Source organism: Stenella coeruleoalba, assembly GCF_951394435.1.
Source record: "Stenella coeruleoalba genome assembly, chromosome: 12".
Lineage (NCBI taxonomy): Eukaryota > Metazoa > Chordata > Mammalia > Artiodactyla > Delphinidae > Stenella > Stenella coeruleoalba.
Genome location: NC_137158.1, coordinates 57,819,954 through 57,847,588, shown reverse-complemented (window position 1 = coordinate 57,847,588; position 27,635 = coordinate 57,819,954). Strand labels below are relative to the sequence as shown.

At 36.6% G+C, this 27,635-nt stretch overlaps 1 protein-coding gene across 1 annotated transcript in view; it reads right to left on the bottom strand.

The window, feature by feature from the left end:
• The window catches only part of LAMA2 (laminin subunit alpha 2), a 602,802-nt gene that overhangs the window by 79,680 nt on the left and 495,487 nt on the right, over positions 1-27,635 (bottom strand). Inside the window, exons 38-41 of the mRNA XM_079939315.1 lie at positions 26,468-26,584; positions 25,608-25,771; positions 24,129-24,267; positions 5,446-5,548 (exon numbers count right to left, since the gene is read on the bottom strand). Coding sequence (XP_079795441.1) covers positions 5,446-5,548; positions 24,129-24,267; positions 25,608-25,771; positions 26,468-26,584 — 523 coding nt within the window. The remainder of the gene's footprint in view (positions 1-5,445; positions 5,549-24,128; positions 24,268-25,607; positions 25,772-26,467; positions 26,585-27,635) is intronic.

Sequence of the window (27,635 nt, the reverse complement as noted above, 5' to 3'; positions counted from 1 at the left end):
TCTGACTTTGCTCCTTTAGCAAAAAATGGAGAAATATCCTCTCTTTAAGATTTCTTTGTAAACAAATTTTACAAGGCTACAAACCTGTTTCATCTTTTGTTCTAGAGGCTCCTTCTGAATTAGAGAACAGGTTAATCTCTGCAGTGCTTCTATCTGCAGTTCCGAAGCAGAAAGTTTGGAATAGGTAAGGGATCTGTATGAAGTCAGGTGGAAACCTTGATTTTGACCTTTCTGGTAATGAGAGATTCCTGCTACTCTCTTCCATTCACTCATTCTATATCAAATATTTGTTAGGGCCATGAGTTTTAATGTGTCACCTCTGCACCATGGCGAAAGCCCAGTTTTTGTCCAGCAGTGGTTAAAAGCATCAGCTTTGAAGCCTGACTAACTTGTTAAATTTTTGGCTCCACTATATTTATGAAGTTTATTCAATCTGTTAGTATTTCTTCGACTTAAGTGATTTTGCTTTAAATATCAAAGGGGGCCAACCGTACTAAATTATATAATATGTGATTGCTCTGTACAATTTATTAATTTTATTACATTATGTTTTTTTTGTTTTGTTTTGTTTTGTTTGCGGTACGCGGGCCTCTCACTGTTGTGGCCTCTCCCGTTGGGGAGCACAGGCTCCGGACGCGCAGGCTCAGCGGCCATGGCTCACAGGCCCAGCCGCTCCGCGGCATGTGGGATCTTCCCGGACTGGGGCACGAACCCGTGTCCCCTGTATCGGCAGGCGGACTCTCAACCACTGCGTCACCAGGGAAGCCCCTGCATTATGTTTTTACCTTTGGATATTTTAAGAACATAAGAGGTACAATTTCCCTCAAGTTACTTTACTATAATTTTTCATCCACTTATATAGTCCTTTGTCTTCTCAATATTGAGATTTCTAAGAACCTGCCCCTAGGTCAACCCCATGACTGAGTACAGGATCCCAACACCTGTGCAGAAGGAAGAGCAGCTGTGTAAGGAAGAAAGCTGGGTGAAATTCAGAGCCCTATTCCTGTCCCTAGCATTCTGTTAATTGATTTGATGAGGTTGCTACACCCAGTCTTTCCACTTTTGGGTACACCTAGCCTTCTTTCATGACATTATTCCTATGCTTCCCTTTCCCCAGTTGCTGTCACAAGTTTGCAAAGTGTCCTATCTCTGATTGCCTCTTTTGTCCAGACATGCACCAGTGACTGTGTATGGGAACTTCTAAGATCACTTAATGGAGCCTGCGTTTATAGGAAGGCATATTACCGATAAACTTTGTCCTGATCTAAAAGTTCCAAGTCAGCTCTTGTTCAGCATGGGCACCGTGCTTTCTAGGTCCTCAATAACTGTTAGCTGCAACTAACTGCACAGGCTCTTCCTCCCCACTACAGGGTTGTAGTAGAAGCCCAAGGAGAGGAGGAAGGGGAATTTGCCTGGTGGCGAGATCTCCAAAGACTTAAGATATCAGGATAGAGGGAGTCATCTCTTCAGCCAGTGGAATGAGAAATCAAAAGGACCAGATATCGAAAACTCCATGTGGTTCCTTTAGGGCAAGCTCTAAAGCCTGACTGTGGGCTTGCAGGCTCGTTTTGTTTTGGCCAGCAAGATATTCTAAAAAAAATGGACTTTAAACAACTTTAAGTAAGACAAGTACTCTCTCTGGTTCTAATAGTTCCTGCCCTTCTATGTTTGGCCACTATTTTGCCCCTTTTCCTTTTAACTCCTAAACCAAGCCCAACTTGGTTTTAATTTCTCAATTTCCTCTATTCACAAGGCTAAGGAGGAATAAAAACTCTGTATGAGGGATCAGCAATATCTACAGGAAAAGACTGCTTTGTTCTTCAGACTACAGTAGGCTAGGGGATCCAGGCTTGGTTTTGTCCATTTAGTCCAAAATTATTTTTTGTCAGTGGAATGGATTTTGTTTCTTTTTCATATGCCTACCTATGGGAAGGCTGATTCTGGCAAATGGTAGTATGCAAATTCAAAAGGAGTATATATATGTATATTTTTGGCTGCGCCACACGGCTTCTGGGATATAGTTCCCCGACCAGGGATTGAACCCGCACCCTCGGTGCTGAAAGCATGAAGCCCTAACCACTGGATCCCAGGGAATTCCCAAAAAGAGTATATTTTTAATAATATAAAAATGCTTTATTTACTTTTTTGGGGGGGCAAGGAATAGCGACTTTATTTGGAAAGCCAGCAGACTGCGAAAACTAGTGTCCCACAATGTTTAACTCCTGATTCATACTTTGGCTTAACATCACTGCAATATTCCTGTTTATTCTCTTTTTTCTAATCTGAGATAATAACATAGATTCTTAACAGGTTAGTAATTGCAAGTGTTATTATATTCATGATCGCAAAACCATTCTGATACACTTGTCTGGACTTAATGACTCAGTGTCTGGAGGATCAGAGTACAGAAGAAAAGTATGGATTAATTTGATTAAAGTAAATGTTTGGAATAATTCTGGCACTGCTCTGTAGTTTGGACAGCATCACATGTCATACAATTCACTGACTCCATATTCTTGGGCTTGGAAATAGATCTTTTTATTCCATGTGCGTGTCGTCCATTTTATAGAAATGTTATCCATTTGTTCATAAGTAATTAAATAATTTCACTTATTTTGGGCAAAGATGGAAAGTAGGGATAAATTAAGAAGTAAAATAAAGTTTAAAAGTTACTCTATATAAGGTATATAATTATAGAATCTTAGTATTTTCAGACTTCTAATGTACCATCCTCAGCTTCATTCCTTGCCTTGTACACATTCAATGAGAACCTCAACTAGCCCTTTTATTGACAAAAATCTTTTGTCAATCTATAAAGTAGTATTAATTCACCCAGTGGCATTAATTTATCTTCTAACTCTTTCAATCATCAATTTGTACCAAGCCCCATATCCATCAACAAAACAATTTTTATCTCCATGGACGTTCAATCAATTCAATGTAGAATGGCTTCAAGTCTCAAATGCACAGAAGGGCGACTTTACTTTTAACAAATGTACATTCAAAAATTAAAAAGCAAAACAAATTGCTCCTGGAAAGTTCAGGTTCCCTCAAGGCACGGACAGCACAAAAATGGCAGGGAGAAGCTCTAAGTCATTCATGACTAAAGCTCATGAGCTAACTGGATTGTACTGAATCGAACCAAGGAACAACTTAGAAATATGGAGTGTGTACTGGCCTCACCACTTTTATTCCTTCTAAGTCCAGGCACCATAGAGAGAGAAATGACTAAATCTCTATTTTTAATAGCTGCTGTAAAGTATTTTGCTCTGTAGGGCCTATTTCAGCAGTTCCTGGTGGTAATATATGGCATTTCCCTGATTAACAGCCATTTTATAACTTGTGTAATTGGCCACAAATCAGGGGAATGTCATAATGTAGCAAGAAAACATTCCTGTCTCCGTCAGAGCCTTGGCTTGGATTTCTGGAGGAATTATTACTTGAGTAGTTTGTGGGTTTTCATTACTTTAAATAATGTACTACCTGAAGTACAAAAAAAGACATTTAAACTAATGAACATTTCTGTCAGCTAACCCCTTCGACCATGCCTGTCCTTAGATTTCTTTCTCCCTTGGAAAAAATTTCTTAAAAATCGGATTCTTTTTTCATTTTTATAACACCAGTATTTGTGGAGAAAGAGAGGCAAGTGCAGGGCTGGAAGTAGGGTGAGGTGACTCAGGCACTCCCCCCAGGTGTGAAATTCAAAGGGGCACCAAAAAATTCAGTGATCAAGGTAAAAATGTTTTAATGCAGTATTTTTTAAAAAATCAAAAAAGATCAATGATGAGCAAATATTAACATTTAAAATAAAAACAGGACCTGGGCTTCCCTGGTGGCGCAGTGGTTGAGGGTCCGCCTGCCAATGCAGGGGACATGGGTTCGTGCCCCGGTCCGGGAAGATCCCACATGTGGCGGAGCGGCTGGGCCCGTGAGCCATGGCCGCTGAGCCTGTGCGTCCGGAGCCTGTGCTCCGCAGCGGGAGAGGCCACAACAGTGAGAGGCCCGCGTACCGCAAAAAAAAAAAAACCAAAAAACAGGACCTAACTCTGCACTTGCATGGCTCAACCTCTCTCACCTCACCCTGATCCCAGCTCCGGCCAAGGACACTGGAGATGAAGGAGTGATGGCAAAGTAATGAGATCAACTCAACTTGCCCAAAAGAAAAATAGGGTTGACTCTATAGTTACTGTTCAGGTTGTAATAAGTGCAATCTCCTGCATAGGATTTTATATATATATAAGGGGTTGTATTTCACCTGTGATACGTAATCCAAAGCATTTACTATCAGAGTGCCATCTATAATGGAGAAAGAACGTGTAATTCCATACCAGCCTCTATTGGAGACTCTTCGTTTAAAGCATGACAAGTATAAATGATGATAAAAGCTCTTTTCTTTCTAAGATTAGTAAAGACCAACACCGTTCTTTTATTTAAAAATATGCTTATTTCCTGATTTGAGATAGTCATTGTGATACTATACACTAGAAATACAAAGTTAAAAAGAAGACCCTGTGACTGTCCTCAAGAAGATGGAAGCCAAGTCCATGGCTGCAGTGATTTGATAAGTCTATGAGAAAGGGACGCACAGAGAAGAGGCATGTAATTCAGATGGGGTGCTAGGTTTCCCAGAGAAGATGACATTTGAGCTAAATCTTGAAGGTCTGGTAGAAGGCAGTTGGATGAAAAAGAAAGAAGGATGGTGAGAAGTTCCAAAGAGAAGAATGAACACTGTGGAATGTGGAGGCTTGAAATGGTAGCATGTTTTCAGAGCACATGAATGTTTCAGTAAGGTTGCAGAGCTGGATGCAAGATAGAAAAGGGTGAGTGAGACTGAAGATAGAAACAGGAGGCAATTAAATGAGAACAGGAGATATTCGAATGAAATAAAAATATAATAGCTTATCTAGAGTGTGGCTGTATTGAATAATACATTTTTAATGCAAAACCCATAATATATCAGGGTAGCTCTATTATGCACTTTGATCCTTGAATTAGGAATAAAATACCTAAAAGTGTATTTAAAAGGTGAAAACTTTTCGAGACGTGCCCCACTAAATCGAAAGTTTCCCAAGGATATTTATATTACATCTGCCTGATTGATTCCTTTGTGACTACGATTTCTAAAGTCGAAAAAAAAAAAAGGTGGGGTTTGGTGCTCTTTAAAATTTATCGTACATTAAAAGTTCCTATACTCTATATACAGATGAAATGATGCTATAGAAATTAGGTTTAAAAATTATGAAGTATTGCCCAGTGCAAAATGAGGTGTGAAGGCAAAATACTGTAAAACTGATGAGAGAGTTTACTTGCACTAAATCTAGATAGTAAAAACAATCATAAAAATTATGCTGCAACAATTACACTTTTCCAATAATGTGATAAAATATCCTACCAATTACAACTACAATTAAACTTAAAATAATAATAAAAAGTGGTCACACTAACCTTTTACATCATTTGCTAACTTCTTGGCTTCATTAAGAAACCCGAAGCTTTTCTGAAGAGAGCCTTTGGCACCTTCCTGTAATGAACCCTGAGGACCTGTTGCCTGTGGACAGAAAAAGAAGTGTCACATATCTAAAACAAAAGAATTGTGGAGTAGAGATATCTAGCAGGCAATTGGTACACAGAGTTTACCTTCAGGAAAGCATTCTGGGCTACATATGCAGAATAATAAATTATCAGCACAGATTTGTGATTAAAGTCGGGAGACTGTTTATTGGGAGATGAGAAGAAAGCCTAGAATAGAAAACTTAGGAATCCCAACATTTAAAGGCAGGTACAGAAAGCTGGGCTGGCAAGGTGACTGAGATTCCAGAAAGGACAAAGAGAACCTAGGAAAGCATGATATTATGGAAATCAAGAGATACAGAAGTGGCTCAGAGTATGATGACTTGCTGTGTTGCAAGGTCAAAACTGGTCAGTACTATCAAGTGCTGTCGAATGGTCAAGCAAATTAAGAACTAAGCACATCCTTGACTTTATCCCTAAGCACATTTCATTCAAGTTGTGGGGTAAGTCGGGGAGCATTTTCTGTCCCCTAGGTGTTGAAATGAGGAAGAACACTGCTTCTGTTTTGAAATGCATCTCAGAGTACTAGGGCAAAACAAAATCTTCTAAATGAAAATCTCTGAGCCACAGTCATCTCCTAGCAAAGATGGATTTGTTGAACCTTGGACTATAAGAGGTGACACAAAGATAATAGAGTGATATGGGAAAACGATCATTTAAATTGAACGTTTAGTTATCCATTTTAATAGTGTTTGCTCTTCAAGAATCATTACATAGTACGCTAATACCAAAAGATAAATCAAATAGGATCTTACCTGTAAATTTTAAATTGGAAGAGTATTTCAGGGTGCAAGACGAGCTAGAGAATGCTAAATAACTTACTGTCGAAGTTATAGATCTGAACTCAGGTTAGCCCAGACATAATACTCTTCAAATACATCTCCAGTGCCTTAATAACATTTTTTATCAGTCATATGATTTAAACATTAAACTAGGAGAGATTACAGGACTTGCTACTGTAGTGGCAAAATTTATTTTAAGGTGTTATTCCAACAGTTTTAAAGAATCTATTGTTCATAGAACAGATTGATTATATAATACTATGACATCTACAAAGGGACATATAGGAAACATCTACATAAACAAAAAAGAGACATTGTGCATTTATATCTAGCACATGCAAAAAGAGCTGTGTGACAACCCTGACAAATTATTCTATGGGAAATGGACACTCTCTTCAACTGAGAACACATAAATTCTTAGTCCTGCAGTTTCCTGTGAGAAATTAGGTACAGTGACACCACATAAGTGTAATTTATTTTGAAAAAAAAGGAAGAGTGTCAATATAAATGGCACAAATCCAATGTACCTTACTCAAAAAAAATAAGCCTCCATTACCCACTCAGGTTCTATATTTGTTCCAAATTTATATGCCGTTCTTACTCCCTTGGTTATAGGTTTGCTGAATCAAAACAGATGAGAGAAAGGAAATTACAAAGAAAGAAGGATGAAGATTCTCTAAATAGGCACATGAAAACAGCCGAAGTGACAGCTGACAATCTGTCTGACAATGAGGAAAGAGAAAACCAACAACTAGAGAGAAGAGTTTTTAAATCTCAGAAATCCAAATCGATAAGGATGAAATAGGTTTCAGTAGATGCCAATATTATTGTAGTAAAATAACTAATGTTGATAATGATGATCCTGAACCATGAGGATAACACAGGTCATTCACAGTACAAGATGAAACCAGACAAAGCAAGCTTTCCCCATATCCTTAACGTGTGAATTCCTCTCCACAAGAACATAATGTGGTGAGTGTCTAACAACCAACATCTTAGAGCTAATCTTGGATATGCAAAGTGAGGCATGGGAGTAAAGGAGGGAGAGAGAGTTGACTTGCTGTCCATGAGAAAATTAAAGAAATGAGGTAAGAGAGAAGAGAAGGGCCAGACAACATGTAAAGAGGCTAAAGTCTGAGCCGTGGAAACTGTGGAGGGATTAGGAACAGCGATGGGCAATATTTATTTTTTTCTACTTTCTTACACTCTTCAGCAGTTTTATTGAGGTATAAAAAAACTTCACATATTTAAAATTTACAATTTGATAAGTTTTGACATTTATACACCCATGAAACTGCCAATCAAGGTAGAGAACATACCCATCATTTCTTTTCAATCCCTCCCTTCCACCCCTCCTTGTCTTCCCCCATCTCCACACAAACACTGACCTGCTTTCCATCACTATTAGTTTGTATTTTATAGAATTTTATACAAATAGAATCATCCGGTATGTACTCTTCTTTTTGTCTGGCTTCTTTCATTCAGTGTAATTATTTTGATGTTTATCCATGTTGTGTGTGTATCAACATGTGATCCCTTTCTTATTTACATGGATATGCCCCAACCTATTTATTCATTCATCTCTTGATGGACATTTAGATTATTTCCAGCTTTGGCTATTCTAAATAGAGTTGCTATGAACATTTGTGTACACATCTTTGTATGAACATATGCTGATTTCTCTTGGAGTGGAAACCTCTAAGTGGAGTGGCTAGATTATCTGGCAGATGTATGTTTACATTTTTTAGAAACTATCAACATGTTTTCTAAATTATTTGTACTATTTTAAATTCTCACCAGCAGTGTATGACAGTTACGTTTGCCTACATCCTTGTCACTACTTGATATAGTCAGTCTTTTAAAATTTTAGACATTCTAATAGGTGTGTACATCATTTGGTTTTAATTTGCATTTTCCTCATGACTAATAATGTTGAGCATCTTTTCCTGTGCTTATTTATTTATTCCTTGGCTAAGCGTTCAAATTTTTTGTCCAAGTTTTAACTGGGTTTTTTGTTCTTATTGAGTTTTGAAAGATATTTATGCATAATATGACAAATCCTTCATCGTATATGTAATTTGCAAATATATGCTTCTACTTTGTACCTTATCTTAATAAATGGTTGAATTTGATTTGTTTTAACATTGTCCATAATTTTTGCATCTATGTTCATGAGGGATATTGGTCTATAATTTTCTCATTTTTTTTGTAATGTCTTTGTCTGGTTTGTATCATAGTAATACTGGCCTCTTAGAATGAGATAGGACATATTTTCTCCTCTTCAATTCTCTGAAGAATTTATTATTTCTTTCTTAAATATTTGGTAGAATTCACCAGTGAAGTCATTTGGAACTGAATTGTGTGTGTGTGTGTGTGTGTGCACGCACGTGCACACATGTGCATGTATGTGAGGGTTTTAAAATACAAATTTAATTCCTTAATGAGTACAGGGCTATTCAAGTTTTTTATTTATGGATGAGTTTCAGTAATTTGTGATTTTCAAAGAATTTGCCCATTTCATTCAAAATGTCTAATTTTTGGCATAAAGTTGCTCGTAATTTTCTCTTATTATCCTCTACTGTATGCAGAAGTTGCTGTGATTTCACCTCTTTTATTCCTGATATTGGTGGCCTTTCTCAATTTTTCTGATGAGTCTGACTAGATGATTATCAGTTCAATGATCTTCCATTGGACCTTTGCACCATCATCCAGCAACACGACTGAATCCTGACTGAAGTCCATCTGCTGATAAACTTCCCTGCTGCCAATTTCTTATCTTGCATTTATGACTGTTGCCTACCTTTTGCTTCCAGACCTCTTGTCTTTCCTGTTTTTCAGGAAGCCAGTGATTTCTTCCTGGATTCTTAGTCAACTACTCCTTGCTCAGATGTAAGGAGGTGGGTGGTATACATGGGGGTGTAGGAGATATTGTAGCAACAAGGTAAGGAAAGACAAGGAGACAGGGAATTTTGATGTGTGGATGGGAGAGCAAGTATTTTGGTTGCAAAGGACTGTAGATTTTATGAAGGGCAGTGTTAAGAAGTAAGGCTGTTAGGTAGTTTGGAGTCGGTTTCTGGAAAGTTTGAACGTTAGACTAAGGAAACTGGACAATAAGCAACATGGAGCCGTTAAAAGTTTCTGAGTAGGAATGTATGCTCAGAGCAATAGTCCAGAAGAGGAATTGGGCAGCTGTGTGGGACGAAAAGGAGATATCAGTTGACTATTGTAATAGTATGAGCCAGAGAAAATAGAGTTGTAACCTTAGGCAAGGGCATTGGAAATGAGAGGTTTGGGTTCAAGAGATGTGGAGGAATAAGACACGTTTCAATGTTTCAAGAAGCACTTCAAAATATTAAAGTAAAGAGCTGATGGAGTACAACTGTCAGCTATAAGCAGTGTACTAACAATCCAGGTTTAAAAGACAAGTCTTTCATATGATAACAGAATGGAAAACTCTAATACGTTATGGATGAACAGAACTGTTTCAATTCATTGGAATTTGGAGAGTTCATTTTCCAACATTGCTTAGTAAGTCACTGAAGCACATCAGCAATATCAGGACAGGTGATGAAGCAGCATTTTCCAAGCTAATTATACTTCATGCATATTTATAAGCATCACATCTGAGTTTCTGGGCTGTGTCTACAGCATATGTGAAATATAAATGAGGTTCTTAGACTTGCAAGATATTTTGTTACTTGCTTTTTAGAGATTGTATTTTTATAAATAATAAGTTCTTCTCTGTGTATATATACATATATGTATTTATAAATTATCTAAAACCTTTTATTATATCACACAAAATAGGATCTATTATTACATGTAGGTTGCTATATGTTTTATTAGCTAATAATCATTTATAGAAAATGTGAGATAATTTAAAACATCAGAGAAGGAAAGATACAGGAAAAAGTAAAATGATAAAGTCTACAAAGATTTAACAGAGGCTTGGCACTTAATTGGCTTTTAATACATGTTAGTTTTCTTCTTCCTACTATTTGTTAAGTATTCATAGTGACTTGTTTAGGCACCATGTCATTGACTAACAGGTGAATGAATTGACTGATTTACCCAATAAAAGTTTTTAGATCTCTCAAGCACCAGAGTAAGCTCTGATTATTCAAAGATCGAAAGACTCTGCCTTCTCTAATGGAACTGGAGTGGAGAGACAAACCAAAAAATCCTTATAAAGAAAATGATGATTGCCATAATGGAGTATGGAAATATCTAAGTGTTTTGTTGTCAGAGGAGGCTCTCTTAGGGGGAGGAGATGTGCAGGTGAGACCTAAAGTTAAGTTTATCAGGATGGTATACCCACACCCCACTGATGTATTATTTAAATAAGCAAATTTAAAAGTTATTGTTTATATTTCTTTCTATATTACATTTTTATTATTTTTCTAAACGTTCCTCTACTAACTTCTTTATTAGAGATAAATTTTCTGAATAAGTTGGTGCTAAGGAGAGATGCATAATTGTTTTTATTTTTATTTTCTAAAGAAAGTACTAGCTGAAAATTCATCAGCGTGGTTTACAGCCTATTCCATTACTTCCTCTTTATGAAATAATTTATTTTAGAAGACAAGTCTTGCACATTTCCAATGGGGATAATGTGTCAAGATAATATGTGACTTAGATGATTTTAAATTCAATATCTTTTTAATAAAGAAAACTGTTCAAAATGTGCAGAGGTATATGTAAGGGCTGATAATTAGCTGCAGTGTGTTTATGTAAAATATTTATCAGAAGAAATTTATATTTGGGCATGTTAGGCTGTTGTTAAAAATCGGGGAAAAATTTCTTACTATAATAAAATAAATTCTTAGAAGAAATGGTGGAAAGTAGCCCTATATACATTTTAAAAGACATAACTTTTGAGAACACTGAAAAATGTGCAAGTGATGTTACTAGATACATTAAGCTACAAAACAGTTATGTAAAAATTACCCATTTGTACAAAAGCTATTTGCACAGGAAAAAGTATGGACAGACAAACAACATTATAAAAGTCGTTGTTTGTGGTTGGTGAGATTACACACATTTTAGATTTTCTCCCTCTTGCTTGTCTGTATTTCCTATTTTGTTTTATAATGGACATGAACTGCTTTTGTAATAATTGAAAAGATCATACACAATTTTTAAAAAAGAAAATCATTGTGTATTGATTTTAAAGGTGTTTTAATATAACCCATATTTTAAAAATCTACAGGATACTAAAATGAAATTATGAATCAAAAATGAGTTCAGAAAGAACTCAAAGAATGACTTTGGTCAGAAATCTGGTGAAAGAAAGGTTGTAGATCCTAGCATTGCATAATATCCTAAAATGGGACAGGGGTTAGATGAGTCTCTGGAGGACTGGAAGCAACTGAGCACACAAAGGAGACCAAGGGATGAAATAGAAAATCTCCAAAACTACTCATGAGAATTTAGAATTCATGACTGCGAATTTGCAGCTTGAGAACACCAAGAAAGACAATTGAGAGAGGACTTTAAAGTATATAACTAATTGAGAACAGGTTTTCACCAGTCACAGCATGAGAGTCATTGCCCCATCACCCTTGGGTGCCACTGGCTTGCTGCTGACAAGCTGTTGAGGGTAGGGTGGGTGGGTACCACAAGGAGTCTTGATTTTGAGTACAGACAATGGATAAAGGTCTATTGAGTTAGAAAACCTCCTCAGAGGGCTTATTGCTTTCTTTCCATTTAATGTCCAGAATCAAACTCAACATGGCAATTTCAAATCTTGATTATTCATATATTTATTATTGTATTTATTCCTACTGGTGGAAATCTCAAATACCAGGTCTGAGAGCATTGCTGCCTTGAATAAAATTAGTTTAAATTTATATTGCATTATAGCATCACCCCAAAGAGTTTCTGTGTTGCTGACTGATGTAACAAACTCTTTGATCTCATTTTTAACACTTTATGCCCTCAATTTTTAAATACGCCAAATTCTGGGTAATCAAATAGAAGTTTGTTATTCTGCTTCCAATAGATTTTCTTAAAGTTATTGATGCAAATGAGTGTATCATGTACAAAGAAAATCACTAAAGTCAGCTGGCTTGATGAATACCGTTTTCACACACAGATTCAATATTTTTCTATGTAACTTAGATCCTCACTGACTTTTTCATATTTGTTCTTGTGTGAATCAGTTCTTATATAAGTTGCTGAATTGCTGATGGAGAAAAAATGTTCACCAGTTTTATTGACAGATTCAATTGTCATACCTATTATGGATTATACTATTTCTCCATTAACACTACACTGGTACAAACTTTAAATCCCAATGATTATAGATATTAATAAGAAGTCAAAATTACTGTTTGAATGACTCCTAAGTAATCACTGGCAGAATAAAATACAAGATATATGAGAGTTAAAGTTTAAAACTTGACTGACACTATATTATATTGGGCCTTTTGAATGCAATGTGTATTCTGCCAATATTTGCACACTTCTTTATGTAGGAAATAAAAACTCAAAATGACCTTGCAAGTATTCTTTATGTATTTTGATTCATCCAATTACACAAAGCAAATATTAAATAAGACAGACTGAAAAGACGATATGACCACATTTCTAAATAGATACTCATTAGAAATACCTTAATGTTTACTCCTATTGTAAGATTCACAGTGTTTAACTATGTGATGTATTGATCAATAGCAATGATATCAAAAGACTCTGGCTACAGATTAGGAACCAAGATGGCAGAGTAGAAGGACGTGCTCTCATTCCCTCTTGCGAGAACACCAGAATCACAACTAGTTGCTGGACAGTCATCGACAGGAAGACACTGGAACTCACCAAAAAAAGACACCCCAATCCAAAGACAAAAGAGAAGCCACAATGAGGTGGTACGAGGGGCACAATCACAGTAAAATCAAATCCCATAACTGCTGGGTGGGTGACTCACAGACTGGAGAACACTTATACCACAGAAGTGCACCCGCTGGAGTGAAGGTTCTGAGCCCCATGTCAGGTTCCCAACCTGGGGGTCTGGCAATGGGGGAAGGAATTCCTAGAGAACCAGACTTTGAAGGCTACTGGGATTTGATTGCAGGACTTTGACAGGACTGAGGAAACAGAGACTCCACTCTTGGAGGGCATACACAAAGTAGTGTGCACACTGGGACCCAGGGGAAGGAGCAGTGACCCCAGGGGAGACTGAACCAGACCTACCTGGTAGTGTTGGAGGGTCTCCTGCAGAGGCAGGCAGTGGCTGTGTCTCACCGTGGGGAAAAGGACACTGGCAGCAGAAGTTCTGGGAAGTACTCCTTGGTGTAAGCCCTCCCAGAGTCCACCATTAGCCCCACCAAAGAGCCCAGGTAGGCTCCAGTGTTGGATTGCCTCAGGCCAAAGAACCAACAGTGAGGGAACCCAGCCCCACCCATCAGCAGTCAAGGGGACTAAACTTTTACTGAGCTCTGCTCACCAAAGCAACAGTCAGCTCTACCCACCACTAGTCCCTTCCATCAGGAAACCTGCATAAGCCTCTTAGATAGCCTCATCCACCAGAGGACAGACAGCAGAAGCAAGAAGAACGACAATCCTGCAGCCTGTGGAACAAAAACCACATTCACAGAGAGATAGGTAAGATGAAAAGGCAGAGGGCTATGTACCAGATGAAGGAACAAGATAAAACCCCAGAAAAACAACTAACTGAAGTGGAGATAGGCAACCTTCCAGAAAAAGAATTCAGAATAATGATAGTGAAGATGATCCAGGACCTCGAAAAAGAATAGAGGCAAAGATCAAGAAGATGCAAGAAATGTTTAACAAAGACCTAGAAGAATTAAAGAACAAACAAACAGAAATGAACAATACAATGACGGAAATGAAAACTACACTAGAGGGAATCAATAGCAGAATAACTGAGGCAGAAGAACGGATAAGTGATGTGGAAGAGAGAATAGTGGAATTCACTGCTGCAGAACAGAATAAATAAAAAAGAGTGAAAAAATGAAGACAGCATAAGAGACCTCTGGGACAACATTAAATGCAACATAATTCGCATTATAGGGGTTCCAGAAGGGGAAGAGAGAGAGAAAGGACCCAAGAAAATATTTGAAGAGATTATAGTCGAAAACTTCCCTAACATGGGAAAGGAAATAGCCACCTAAGTCCAGGAAGCTCAAAGAGTCCCATACAGGATAAACCCAAGGAGAAACACACCGAGACACATAGTAATCAAACTGGCAAGAATTAAAAACAAACAAAAATTATTGAACGCAGCAACGGAAAAATGACAAATAACATACAAGGGAACTCCCATAGGGTTAACAGCTGATTTCTCAGCAGAAACTCTACAAGCCAGAAGGCAGTGGCATGATATACTTAAAGTGATGAAAGGGAAGAACCTACAACCAAGATTACCCCGCAAGGATCTCATTCAGATTCGATGGAGAGATCAAAAGCTTTACAAAGAAGCAAAGGCTAAGAGAATTCAGCACCACCAAACCAGCTCTACAACAAATGCTAAAGGAACTTCTCTAAGTGCGAAACACAAGAGAAGAAAAGGACCTACCAAAACAAACCCAAAATAATTAAGAATATGGTCATAGGAAGATACATATTGATAATTACCTTAAACGTGAATGGATTAAATGCTCCCACCAAAAGACAGGCTTGCTGAATGGATACAAAAACAAGACCCATAAATATGCTGTCTACAAGAGACCCACTTCAGACCTAGGGACACATACAGACGGAAAGGGAGAGGATGGAAAAAGATATTCCATTCAAATGGAAATCAAAAGAAAGCTGGAGTAGCAAAATCAAATCAGATAAAAACGACTTTAAAATAAAGAAGGTTACAAGAGACAAGGAAGGACACTACATAATGATCAAGGGATCAATCCAAGAAGAAGATATAACAATTATAAATATATATGCACCCAACATAGGAGCACCTCAATACATAAGGCAACTGCTAACAGCTATAAAAGAGGTGACTGACAGTAACACAATAATAGTGGGGGACTTTAACACCTCACTTACACCAATAGACAGATCATCCAAAATGAAAATAAACAAGGAAACAGAAGCTTTAAATGACACAATAGATCAGATAGATTAATTGATATTTATAGGACATTCCATCCAAAAACAGCAGATTACACTTTCTTCTCAAGTGCGCACAGAACATTCTCCGGGATAGATCACATCTTGGGTCACAAATCAAGCCACAGTAAATTTAAGAAAACTGAAATCATATCAAGCATCTTTTCTGACCACAATGCTATGAGATTAGAAATGAATTACAGGGAAAAAAACGTAAAAAACACAAACACACGAAGGCTAAACAGTGCATTACTAAATAACCAAGAGATTGCTGAAATAATCAAAGAGGAAATCAAAAAATACCTAGAGACAAATGACAATGAAAACACGACGATCCAAAACCTATGGGATGCAGCAAAAGCAGTTCTAAGAGGGAAGTTTACAGCTATACAAGCCTACCTCAAGAAACAAGAAAAATCTCAAATAAACAATCTAATGTTACACCTAAAGGAACTACAGAAAGAAGAACAAACAAAACCCAAAGTTAGCAGAAGGAAAGAAATCGTAAAGATCAGAGCAGAAATAAATGAAATAGAAACAAAGAAAACAATAGCACAGAGCAGTAAAACTAAAAGCTGGTCCTTTGAGAAGATAAACAAAACTGATAAACCATTAGCCAGACTCATCAAGAAAAAGAGAGAGAGGACTCAAATCAACAGAATTAGAAATGAAGAAGGAGAAGTTACAACAGACACCGCAGAAATACAAAGCATCCTAGGAGACTACTACAATCAACTCTATGGCAATAAAATGGACAACCTGGAAGAAATGCACATATTTTTAGAAAGGTATAACCTTCCAAGACTGAAGCAGGAAGAAATAGAAAATATGAACCGACCAATCACAAGTAATGAAATTGAAACTGTGATTAAATATCTTCCAACAAACAAAAGTCCAGGACCAGATGGCTTCACAGGTGAATTGTATCAAACATTTAGAGAAGAGCTAACACCCATCCTTCTCAAACTCTTCCAGAAAACTGCAGAGGAAGGAACACTCTCAGCTCATTCTATGAGGCCACCATCACCCTGATACCAAAACCAGACAAAGATACTACAAAAACAAAAAAGTACAGACCAATATCACTGATGAATATAGATGCAAAAATCCTCAACAAAGTACTAGCAAACAGAATCCAACAACACATTAAAAGGATCATATACCATGATCAGGTGGGATTTATCCCAGGGATGCAAGGATTCTTCAGTATACGTAGATCAATCAATGTGGTGGACTATATTGATAAACTGAAAAATAGAAACTGTATGATCATCTCAATAGATGCAAAAAAAGCTTTTCACAAAATTCAACACCCATTTATGATAAAATCTCTCCAGAAAGTGGGCATAGAGGGAATCTACCTCAACATAATAAAGGCCATATATGACAAACCCACAGCAAACATCATTCTCAATTGTGAAAAACTGAAAGCATTTCCTCTAAGATCAGGAACAAGACAAGGATGTCCACTCTCACCACTATTATTCAACATAGCTTTGGAAGTCCTAGCCATGGCAATCAGAGAAGAAAAATAAATAAAAGGAATACAGATTGGAAAAGAGGAAGTAAAGCTGTCACTGTTTGCGATACTATACATACAGAATAGTGATGTGGATACTATATTGACACGATACTATACATACACGATACTATACATACAGATACTATACATACAGAATCCTAAAGATGACACCAGAAAACTACTAGAGCTAGTCAATGAATTTGGTAAAGCTGCAGGATACAAAATTAATGCACAGAAATCTCTTGCATTCCTATACAATGATGAAAAATCTGAAAGAGAAACTAAGGAAACACTCCCATTTACTACTGCAACAAAAAGAATAAAATACCTAGGAATAAACCTACCTAGGGAGACAAAAGACCTGTATGCAGAAAACTATAAGACACTGATGAAAGAAATTAAAGATGATACAAGCAGATGGGGAGATATACCATGTTCTTGGATTGGAAGAATCAATATTGTGGAAATGACTATACTACCCAAAGCAATCTACAGATTCAGCAATCTACAGATTCAATGCAATCCCTATCAAATTACCAATGGCATTTTTTACAGAACTAGAACAAAAAAATCTTAAAATTTGTATGGAGACATAAAAGACCCCAAAGAGCCAAAGCAGTCTTGAGGGAAAAAAGCAGAGCTGGAGGAATCTGACTCCCTGACTTCAGACTATACTACAAAGCTACAGTAATCAAGACAATATGGTACTGGCATAAAAACAGAAATACAGATCAATGAAACAGGACAGAAAGCCCAGTGATAAATCCACGCACCTATGGTCAACTAATCTATGACAAAGGAGGCAAGGAAATACAATGGAGAAAAGACAGTCTCTTCAATAAATGGCGCTGGGAAAACTGGACAGCTACACTCCCTAACACCATACACAAAAATAAACTCAAAATGGTTTAGAGAGCTAAATGTAAGACCAGGCACTATAAAACTCTTAGAGTAAAACAAAGGAAGAACACTCTTTGACATAAATCACGGCAAGATCTTTTTTGATCCACCTCCTAGAGTAATGGAAATAAAAACAAAAATAAAAAAATGGGACCTAATGAAACTTAAAAGCTGTTGCACAGCAAAGAAAACCATAAACAAGACGAAAAGATAACCCTCAGAATCTTCTGTTATCTTCTTTCCACAGCCTGATTAGGAAATTCTGGCACACCACTTGAACCTAATTCTAATCAATAAAAAAATCCTACAAGGCATCTACATTCAAATAAATATTCATAGATGATCTCAAACTAAGTAGGGAAAGAAAGTAATTTTATTTTTTCTTTGAAATTTTCTTCTCTATTCAACTTTCCTATCTCTCTTGGCAGTGTATATATCTTGTTCATTCTGAAAATCTGGAGCATCCTAGCCTTTCTAGATTCCTAGTATCAATGTTTGGAGATGGCAGGGGGCAATTTACATTTAGTGATCAGCTACTATACACCAAGTATTACCTATATGAAAATCATGGAATATTACTTGTGAAATAGTGCAAATGAAATTCTCACAGAGTTATTCATGCTTCTGTCCCCTCGAGGTCTATTTTCAGCTTAAAATTTAATACTGGAGACATTATTTTCTGGTAAAAGGAAGTAGGAAGAGGAAAACACCACAGTCACTAAGCTGTGAAATGGTGGCAGCAGGCCATGGGAGCAGAATGCCCAGAGTAGAAAGCAGAGAGATGCAACATCTTTCAAAGCCCCGGATGCTGTGGCTGTGCAGTTGGCATCTGACTCAAAGACTTTTCTCCCTAATTATTTTAAGATTTTGTTTTCTTTTTCTCTTTAGTTTCTGTAGTTTAACAATGATCTTTCCAGGTGTGGACTTATTTTATTTATTGTGATAGGCTTCCTTAACTTGAGAAATCATATCATATCCTTCACCAGCACTTGAAAATTTTCAGTATCTCTTTTACTATTACTATTCCCTGTTCTCACCCTTTTCAACTTCTGGAACTCCTAATAGATTTGCATTTCATTTTTACAATCTATAGTCCTTGTTTCTTACACTCCTTTTATGTTTTACCATACTTGTTGCATTCTAGGCAATGTATTCAACTCTTTCTATTAACTCATTCTGTTTTCCTATATATTTTATTTTTAGAAATTTTATTTGCTTCTGTTACAAATTTCCGTAATCTTCTGTATTTTTTCTTTTTATCACTCTTTTCTATTCTTTTTAACATTTCAATACTTTTAAACACGTTTACTGTATATTCTCTTTCAGATTTTTTAATAACTTCAGGATCATGTTACATACTTTGCCTGCCTACCCTCTTTCCTACTTGATTATTTATAGTGTATCTAAACAGACCACTTTCCTGTGTCCTTCTAGATGCTCTAGAGGTTGCAAGAACCAGGATCAGTTCCCTCCTCTCCCCATTAAATTTTTAGCTTGGAAAGTCTTGTACCATATGGACTTCAACCCATATATAAATATATACAGTATAAATTTGGACTTCAGTCCACAGGCTTATGGTTTTAGCAACTTATGAGAGACATTTTTCACAACTGGAGGCATGAAAAGTAACAAGGCTCCTTGGCATGTTCTGGGCTAGAAGGAGTGTTTGTTGATGAGAACAATTGTTTCCAAGTCTCACGGTTTTGCATACTTTCGATTGGTCAAAAAAGACTCCTTCTTTTGTAGGTTTAGGATGATGTCTGTGATGTCTTCTCTCCCTGCCTGGGCTTTAAAATCCCAGTCCCTAGACATATGATCTATATTTATGTTCCAAATTCATTGAGTCACCAAGCTGCCAGCTCTAGAATGTGCTATTCTGTTTTACTCTCGTTTTTATTTTTAGATTTTCTTCTGTTTCCTCTTTTTTTTTTTTTTTTTTTTGCGGTACGCGGGCCTCTCACTGTTGTGGCCTCTCCCGTTGCGGAGCACAGGCTCCGGACGCGCAGGCTCAGCGGCCATGGTTCATGGGCCCAGCCGCTCTGTGGCATGTGGGATCTTCCCGGACCGGGGCACGAACCCGTGTCCCCTGCATCGGCAGGCGGACTCTCAACCACTGCGCCACCAGGGAAGCCCCTTGTTTCCTCTTTATAAAATAAAGTATGAGTTAAATTTTGGGGAGTTAGAATTTACCTAGCATTTCTGTGAATTTCTCACATTAGGATGGATCTGAATTAACTCAGACTGCCATGTTATCAGAGCTCCCTGACTTTTCTTTCTAGTACCCTTATTTTCTATCAGGGTTTTACTCCCCACTGATCTGTCACATAAGAGTGAATTTACAAAAATCCAATTTATTCTGTAGACTCGACCCTAAAGCAAGAAAAAACTCCTTCAAGTTTCAAGTTTTCTGAAGAAAAAACTTCGAGTTTCTATGGATTTTTACTCCCCTCATACTAAGGAATCAACAGTGGGAAGTCACTTACACAGTTCACGTATTTTTAGGATCAGGTGTCTAAGGCTTTAAACTTACTTAATTTTAGGTATATTTTCCTCCTGTCTAATATTTTTTTCAGAATTTCACCCCTCTCTTTAGTTCATCTAAAGCCTACATATCACTTACACAGCACTGTTCTTTACTATCTCTCACTATTATTGTTTCTATGAGAAAATGCATTACTTACAAATTGCGCTCACTTTCTTCTGTATTTTATATTATTTTTTCCTAGATGTGCCTGAGAAAGATCATGCCGAAGATATTTAGACTTATGGCTCCCAGGAGTTATGGGTAACTGTAGCAAGTGACAGAACTTGAATTTGGAGAATAAAGAGGAAGACCACATTGTGTACTGGTGTTGAGAGCAAGTATAAATTCTTCTCAATTTCTAGTGCTGATTCTTAGTGAAGATCAGACTAAACACTGAGACTGAGACTAATTGAGAAAGAGGATTCTGGATTAGAGGGTATTAAGGAATTTTGTTGGTGTGTGTTGGGATGGGGAGAGAGAGAGAGAGAGAGGGAGAGTTTCAGACAATAACAATGATTGCAGTGTAAAGAAGAGGGTATAGAAGAAAAAAGAAATCTTCAGGTGCTGTGGGAAGTGAAAAAGTGATTCTTTTTTTTTTTTAATGGAAGATACCTAGGGAAGGTGAGGACTGCCTACATTTTCTACACTGAAGTATATATCACAGAGCACATTCTATTCACCTTGACAAAGGGAGAGAGGGAGAAAAGAAAGAAATGAAGGAAGGAGGAGAACATTTCAGAATAGATGGAGATTGTGTGATTATTGTTGTGTGATGATTCTTCAGGATCTTAAAGAACCAGATCTAAGGAATCCATTCTACATTAGACTTCCTTTTTGTTCCTTCCTTTTGTTTGCCATTTGGATATACCAGATTTAAGTGCAGAGCATCTAAGAACTTCCCAGTGAAAAGGGCAGAGGGTCTCATCTCCCAGTGCTACTGACACCGTGCCTATTGCCTCTGGTGGTCATCCCAAGGACCCAGCAGCACATAAAATCTACTTTTCATCTACTTCTAAAATCTGATCTGCTTGATAACATAGGTTTTAAGTTCACCTATGATCTGGAAACATTTTTTAAAGGTTTAATTCTCTGTTATTTTAGAGTCTGAGGACTTTTTACAGCATCAAAGCAATAAAGATTAGAAAAGAATTACTGGATCTTCATATTCTATTTTCTAAACGGTGACATATTTCCTTTCTCTTTCTCCTTGTGCCCACCAATGAGAGGCACAAAATGAGACGTTATCTTGGAGATCATGTGTAGGGAAAACAATCTTTTGTACCAATAATATAATAATAGTATTTATCTGCCTAGCACTAATAGAAATATAGTGTTTTTTCATAATGTCTGTTCCTAAAATAATATTTCATTTTGATATTTAAATAAATTATATATACAAGGGGCTGTTACTCTTCACATAGGAACTATACTACAACCTTGAATTGTTTATAACCTCCACCTGCTTATTATTTAATTAAAATAAAGGATCAACTTTTTTCTCATTCATATTTTCCTTTCAATTCCATTGTTGATTATGTGTGCACTACAAATAGGTAGACTTAAGCAGATTTTTAAAAGTGAAGTGGCTTTACAAATGCTGTCAATTATGCTTTGAGACTATTCCATATTCATTTGTTTCTTTTCCTATGGTATTTTCAATGCTTTTTTTCTTCTCATATTATCTTACGTCCATCTTCTTCACCGTAGTAATTGATTGCTTTATTGCTTGTCTAATATGTCTTTTTTCTCCTTGTATAAATTCCTGCTGTGTTTCTTTGTCCTTTGTTTCTAATTCATTGAAAACATTCTTCCTGCTTTGCAGGACTAGACTCAAATGACTCTCTCATACACAAATAATAAACTTAATCTTACTCTTCTGTGTTTATCTATAGCTCTAGCAATAATACCAGCTCTAACATTTATGGAATGCTAGTACTATCTAGGTAATTGTTCAATTTAATGGCAAATATATTTCTTTTCCAGTATAATAGAACTATATATAATGAATTATTAAAATTAAAACTTTATTTATTCTGTTCTTGAAACACGGTCCAACAAACTTTCTGGCCAAATCAGTCTTCTGTGTGTTTGTTGTTAGCCACTTAATAAATCAGTGATTCTCTTTAGCTTTTACTTTGTAATTTTTCAGACACTTAATTATTTTTACATGGCTTATAGAGAAGGAATAACAATAACAAGGGGACATGCTGTAATGCAGTAAAACTTGTCCTAATTAAAACAAAAAACAACAACAAAAAACTTGTCCTAGCTCTATGTTAGAGTTTGGCTAGCCTATCATGTATAAGCATCAGTGTTGAGGAAAAGTGAATATTTCATGTTGGCCTGAATATGAGAGTCTCTTGAGGATAAAGTGATAGTAGTAAATTTGGGTGAAAATAAACAGGTCTTTAACATAAAATGTTAGAAGTTCATGAAAATGAAGCAATGACAATAGTGAGGATTTTATTGGTACAAAATGTTGTAAATAGGTATGAAAAATGTCAATTAGAATGACATTCATTCATTTACTCACGAGTGTCTACTCTCTGTCAGGTACTGTGCTAAATGCTGAAAATGGTGATCCAATAAAACATGGGTCAGATGAAAATGGTGAACTTGAAGACTAGGATCTTTAAATAGATTTGAAAAATGGTTCCTTTTGAAAGGATAATTGAACATAGGGAAGTTTCTGTAATAACTGTGCCATGATTTTGAATAAGAAGTAAACAGAACATATGGTATTGGTAGAGCTCATTCCAGAGAAACCAAAACAGTACTAACTGCTGATGGAATATGATGCATCATTCACCATGACCATAAAATAAACCTGCTAAGAGTGTGGCAAATACCTCCAATACCCCTGAAATCCATGAAAGCATTGTGCTCAATACCAAAGCAAAGAAAATAGGGATCTGTTTCTTCAACACCCACTATTTATGCATATTTCATTCACAGTCAAGTGTCCAATCAAATTCTTTTTCTCCTGAAATTCTGATGTATTTGGGGGATTCTGTGTGAAGCCAAAGGAGTAAGTGATGGTTCTGAACATTTTAACTCACCACGTGCTTCCTATGAAATGAAATTTGACCTGAAATAGTATTACCAAGGTTTATCACATAACTTGGTTACAAAATGTTGCTCTACATGTAAAGGAAAAAGATTTGTTACTATTGAAGATACTCAGATAATGTGCTATACTTAGAACCCGAAAACTCTAAAATATTAATTGCAAATTTATTTTGAACAATGACAGCAGCCAAAAGTAGCTTTGAAGGTAAACATTTCAACTGATAAAAACAGTATAATAGTTTAGAAATATATGATCTGGCGTGTTTGTAAAATGTGCACCTTATAATCAAACTTTACATAGAATCAATCTGTATGTGACTATAAGCACTGGTGTTAATTTCCAAGGCACTTTCTTACTGAAGGCATATGGAATAATAGTGATAAATTTCCCTGTTCAGAGTCTTATGTTTGACTGTTTTTCCTTTGCGAGTTGGTGGCACAAACTATCTGGCATCTGCGATAATTTCAAGACCCTTATTAATAGTGGAAATTAGTAGGTGACTGAGAAAAGAGTTTTGCTATGACTGAGAATTTATTTAGGATAAAATTTAAAAGGAGCCTTTGAAAATAATACAAAACAAATATTCTAATTTACTAGCATTTTCCAGAGCTTTGAGAAATTTAGTTCAGGTACTTATTCAAACAGATTGACCTCCATTCTCAGTACATAACGCTATTTGTTTCTTACCAGTTCTGTGGCTTCATGTGCAAGATCTTTGGCTTCTTTGGCAATTTTCTCAGCTTTATCAATATAGTCCTTAATATTGCTGTAAGCTTTGAAGGCTGCAGTGGCATTGAAGGAGATGTTTTTGGCCTCATCAAGGATTCTGTTGGGATTGCCCCCCAAAAGAACATCAGAGCAGTTGGTACTCAAATGAAGAACATCTTACTTATAACAAATATGGCTTCCAAATGATCATGGTCAGTATAATTATGTTAATTCCAAACCATAGTGAGGTATCTACTAATTATATTATATTGTAGTTTTCAGTTTAAACTCATATTCCTAAATAATTAAGCAGTGAAATGCTGCCAACGTATTTTTAAGTACCCATAGCATCCTCCAGAAGTTTCTGCAACCATGAGCACCACGCAAGTATGAGCAGTGAGATGATTCTTTGTTATTTGTGAAGCACGCACAGGTTTCAGAGCACTTGTTCTACATTATTGGAATGAAGTTCACAAAATCTCTTTAGAGTAGGTCCACTTCTCAGATGAGGTCAAATGAGTCTCGGTTAAATTGCTTGTCTCAGGTCACATGACCAACATGTCACTAATTAGCTAATTAAGGACTTGAAGCCTGCCTCTGTTGACTTCTAGCTTACTGCTCCATTTACCACCCTTCATGATAAATTAGCAAAATGTTAAAAAATGTTGTAAAATTGTTATAAAATGAATTGTATGTAAATTTTTTCCCAGGGTCTTCAAACATTAATATTTTCCTTTGTATCAAGAGTATTAAGTATTGAAACAGAACCTTACACATGGAGTATATTAAATACAGATTCATTTAGGAAAATTATTCTTGGGGCTAATACACCTATTTTGTTATGACAACCCTGAACCTGTAGGGGAAGCACACCAGTTATACCTAGAAGGCTGTTTACGAGTCAAACACACCTCACCAGTTGCCCCTCCCTCACTGACCCGTATAAGAATCCCAGTTATAATGAGCTGTTATTTCACAGGGCAGCATGTAGTGCCTCCATGGAATTTGAAAGAAAAAACAGGACTTAAAGGCTATGTATGGAGCCACATTTTCAAAAGCCACCCTTTTAACAATAAATAGTTTGATTTCATTAAAAATATAAAACTGAAATTTGAAGCAGAATGTGTGTTTATACATTATTATTTAAAATGCTAATAAGGAAACTGCTGTGCTCTCCAATAAAGAACAGAAAATATTTTTTCTAAGTGTAGCCTAAGGCAATGTTCACTCCCCACCATGCCATATTTGAATCTACTTTTAACTCAGACTTTTGATGCTGCTCCAGTAGAGCTTTGCCCAGACCCTTCTAATTAGGCTTTTCTACAGAAAGGCCATGTAGCTCGTATGTGCATAATTACAAAAATCAAGATTTGAAAGCAACTCTCTACCATTTCTGCTAGTCAAAACTTTTGGACAAGTGTCAAGATACATAGATATTTCCAACAACAAATGACATACCTATCAAGGACAGCAGATGAATCATTTAACTGAGCCGCATGGCTCTCAGCCTGGGACACCTTCTCAGCAAGCTTCCTGTCCTTTATTTCTTGGGAGAGGTCATCTATTTTATCTTTCAGATCCTCAGACAGGGGTGGCAATTTAGTTTGAATGTCTTCAACATACTGATATGTAGAGAAAAGAAGGTATTTTAAGTAAGTGAATCCAAGCCTCCTCTCACTTATTAATTTCTCTTGGAGATCTAATTATACACACTTAGGTTTTTATGAAACTTCAAATTTACTAACCTAGCAAAAAAGAATAGAAAATAAAAGCTATTATTTAATGATAGAGATTAGGAAATATATGAAGGCAATTTATACCAAGAAGAACCTGACAGTCTTTTTTAAAAAATGTTACTTTGTAGCATAAATAATAGTCATTGGGATCTTTTACACTATTTGCATTTCTATTACCATTCATCACCACATATCAGTATCTACTGCATTAGACACCATGTTAAAAGTCTGTTTGTAGCTTTACATTTCTCTTTTAACTAATATTCTGTGAATATTGAAGCAGATTGTAAGTGCTATCCTAGGAACAAGAAATGCCCTTCATCACTGTGAAAAAAATACAGGTCGGTGTGAGTGTGTGAGTACCCTCACCAGACATTCATGTCTACTGAGCGAATACTGTGAAGTCCTAATTGTTACCAATGGGTGAGCACGGTCACAATAGAATAAGGCAAAAACAACTTTATACCCACAAGAAACTAACAGTATTTGCTTATACTACTGAGATTTCTCATTGATTCCCATTTAGGAGAGCTTGTATCATTATCATCTTTCTTTTAACTTTGGGTTTCATCAAATACTCACGTCTATGACTGAGTTGATTTCATCTGCAAGACGGTTGGCTTCATCAAGTATGTCAGTGCCTTCTTTTAAAGTGTCCTCAGTTTGTCGTTTGCCACTTTCAATAGCCTCCTTCTTTTTCTGTAGGACAGTATAAACAAAACATCAAAATGCCCTTTGGGGAAAACCCTATCCAGCCCTGTATTCCTGGCTTTCCTAAGCTGTCTAAACAAGGCTTTGCAAACAAGATATGTCATGTTGACTGTGAGACTACATGAGAGTGCTATAGACTACCCAGCCAGCCCTCCAAGAGTTACTTTATTTAAATACCTGTACAGGTACTTTCTTCCTCCTATTGTGAGAAAGTCATGCAAGAGAAGAAAAGTTATGTGATGGTAGCTGAGGAATTAAAAAATATTTTTAAAGTGAGATGCACATCCATTTTAACTGAAATGTAAGTACTGAATATGCATTGCTGAGCATGTGGCAGTACACTGAATTACATTGGAATGAGACATTAAATTCCAGAATCTATGTCCAAATGAATGTTTTGTGAGCATAAGTGTAAGCAGATTTATTCTACGGGAGTTCTGTAAAAATTGGAAGAAGTGGGATTTTATTTCTTTTTATTTTTAAAATAATTAATTAATTTTATTTTTGGCTACGTTGGGTTTTCGTTGTTGTGCACGGGCTTTCTTTAGTTGTGGCGAGCGGGATCTACTCTTCGTTGTGGTGCACGGGCTTCTCTTGTTGCAGAGCATGGGCTCTGGGCGGGCAGGCTTCAGTAGTTGTGGTGCATGAGCTTAGTTGCTCTGCGGCATGTGGGAGCTTCCCGGACCAGAGCTTGAACCCGTGTCCCCTGACTTGGCAGGTGGATTCTTAACCACTGTGCCACCAGGGAAGCCCAGAAGTGGGATTTCAAAGGAAACTTAGGGAAAGTACTTTCCAAAAAAAAAGAGAAACTCTCACATGGAAGAATAGACTTAATGGACTGTTCCATAAAAAAGAGAGCAGACTCTAATTTTTCTTTGAAACTGATAGCTTGTCTCAAACCACATGAAACTCATTCCTAGTCTGGAAGAGTAAAATCAATGAGAAAGATATAGTGTTATTTCTCCTTTTGGAACATAATTTTGCCTTTTTTTTCTTTCTATTTCTGACTCATTCTTTCAATTACCTTTTTACCTGTGGA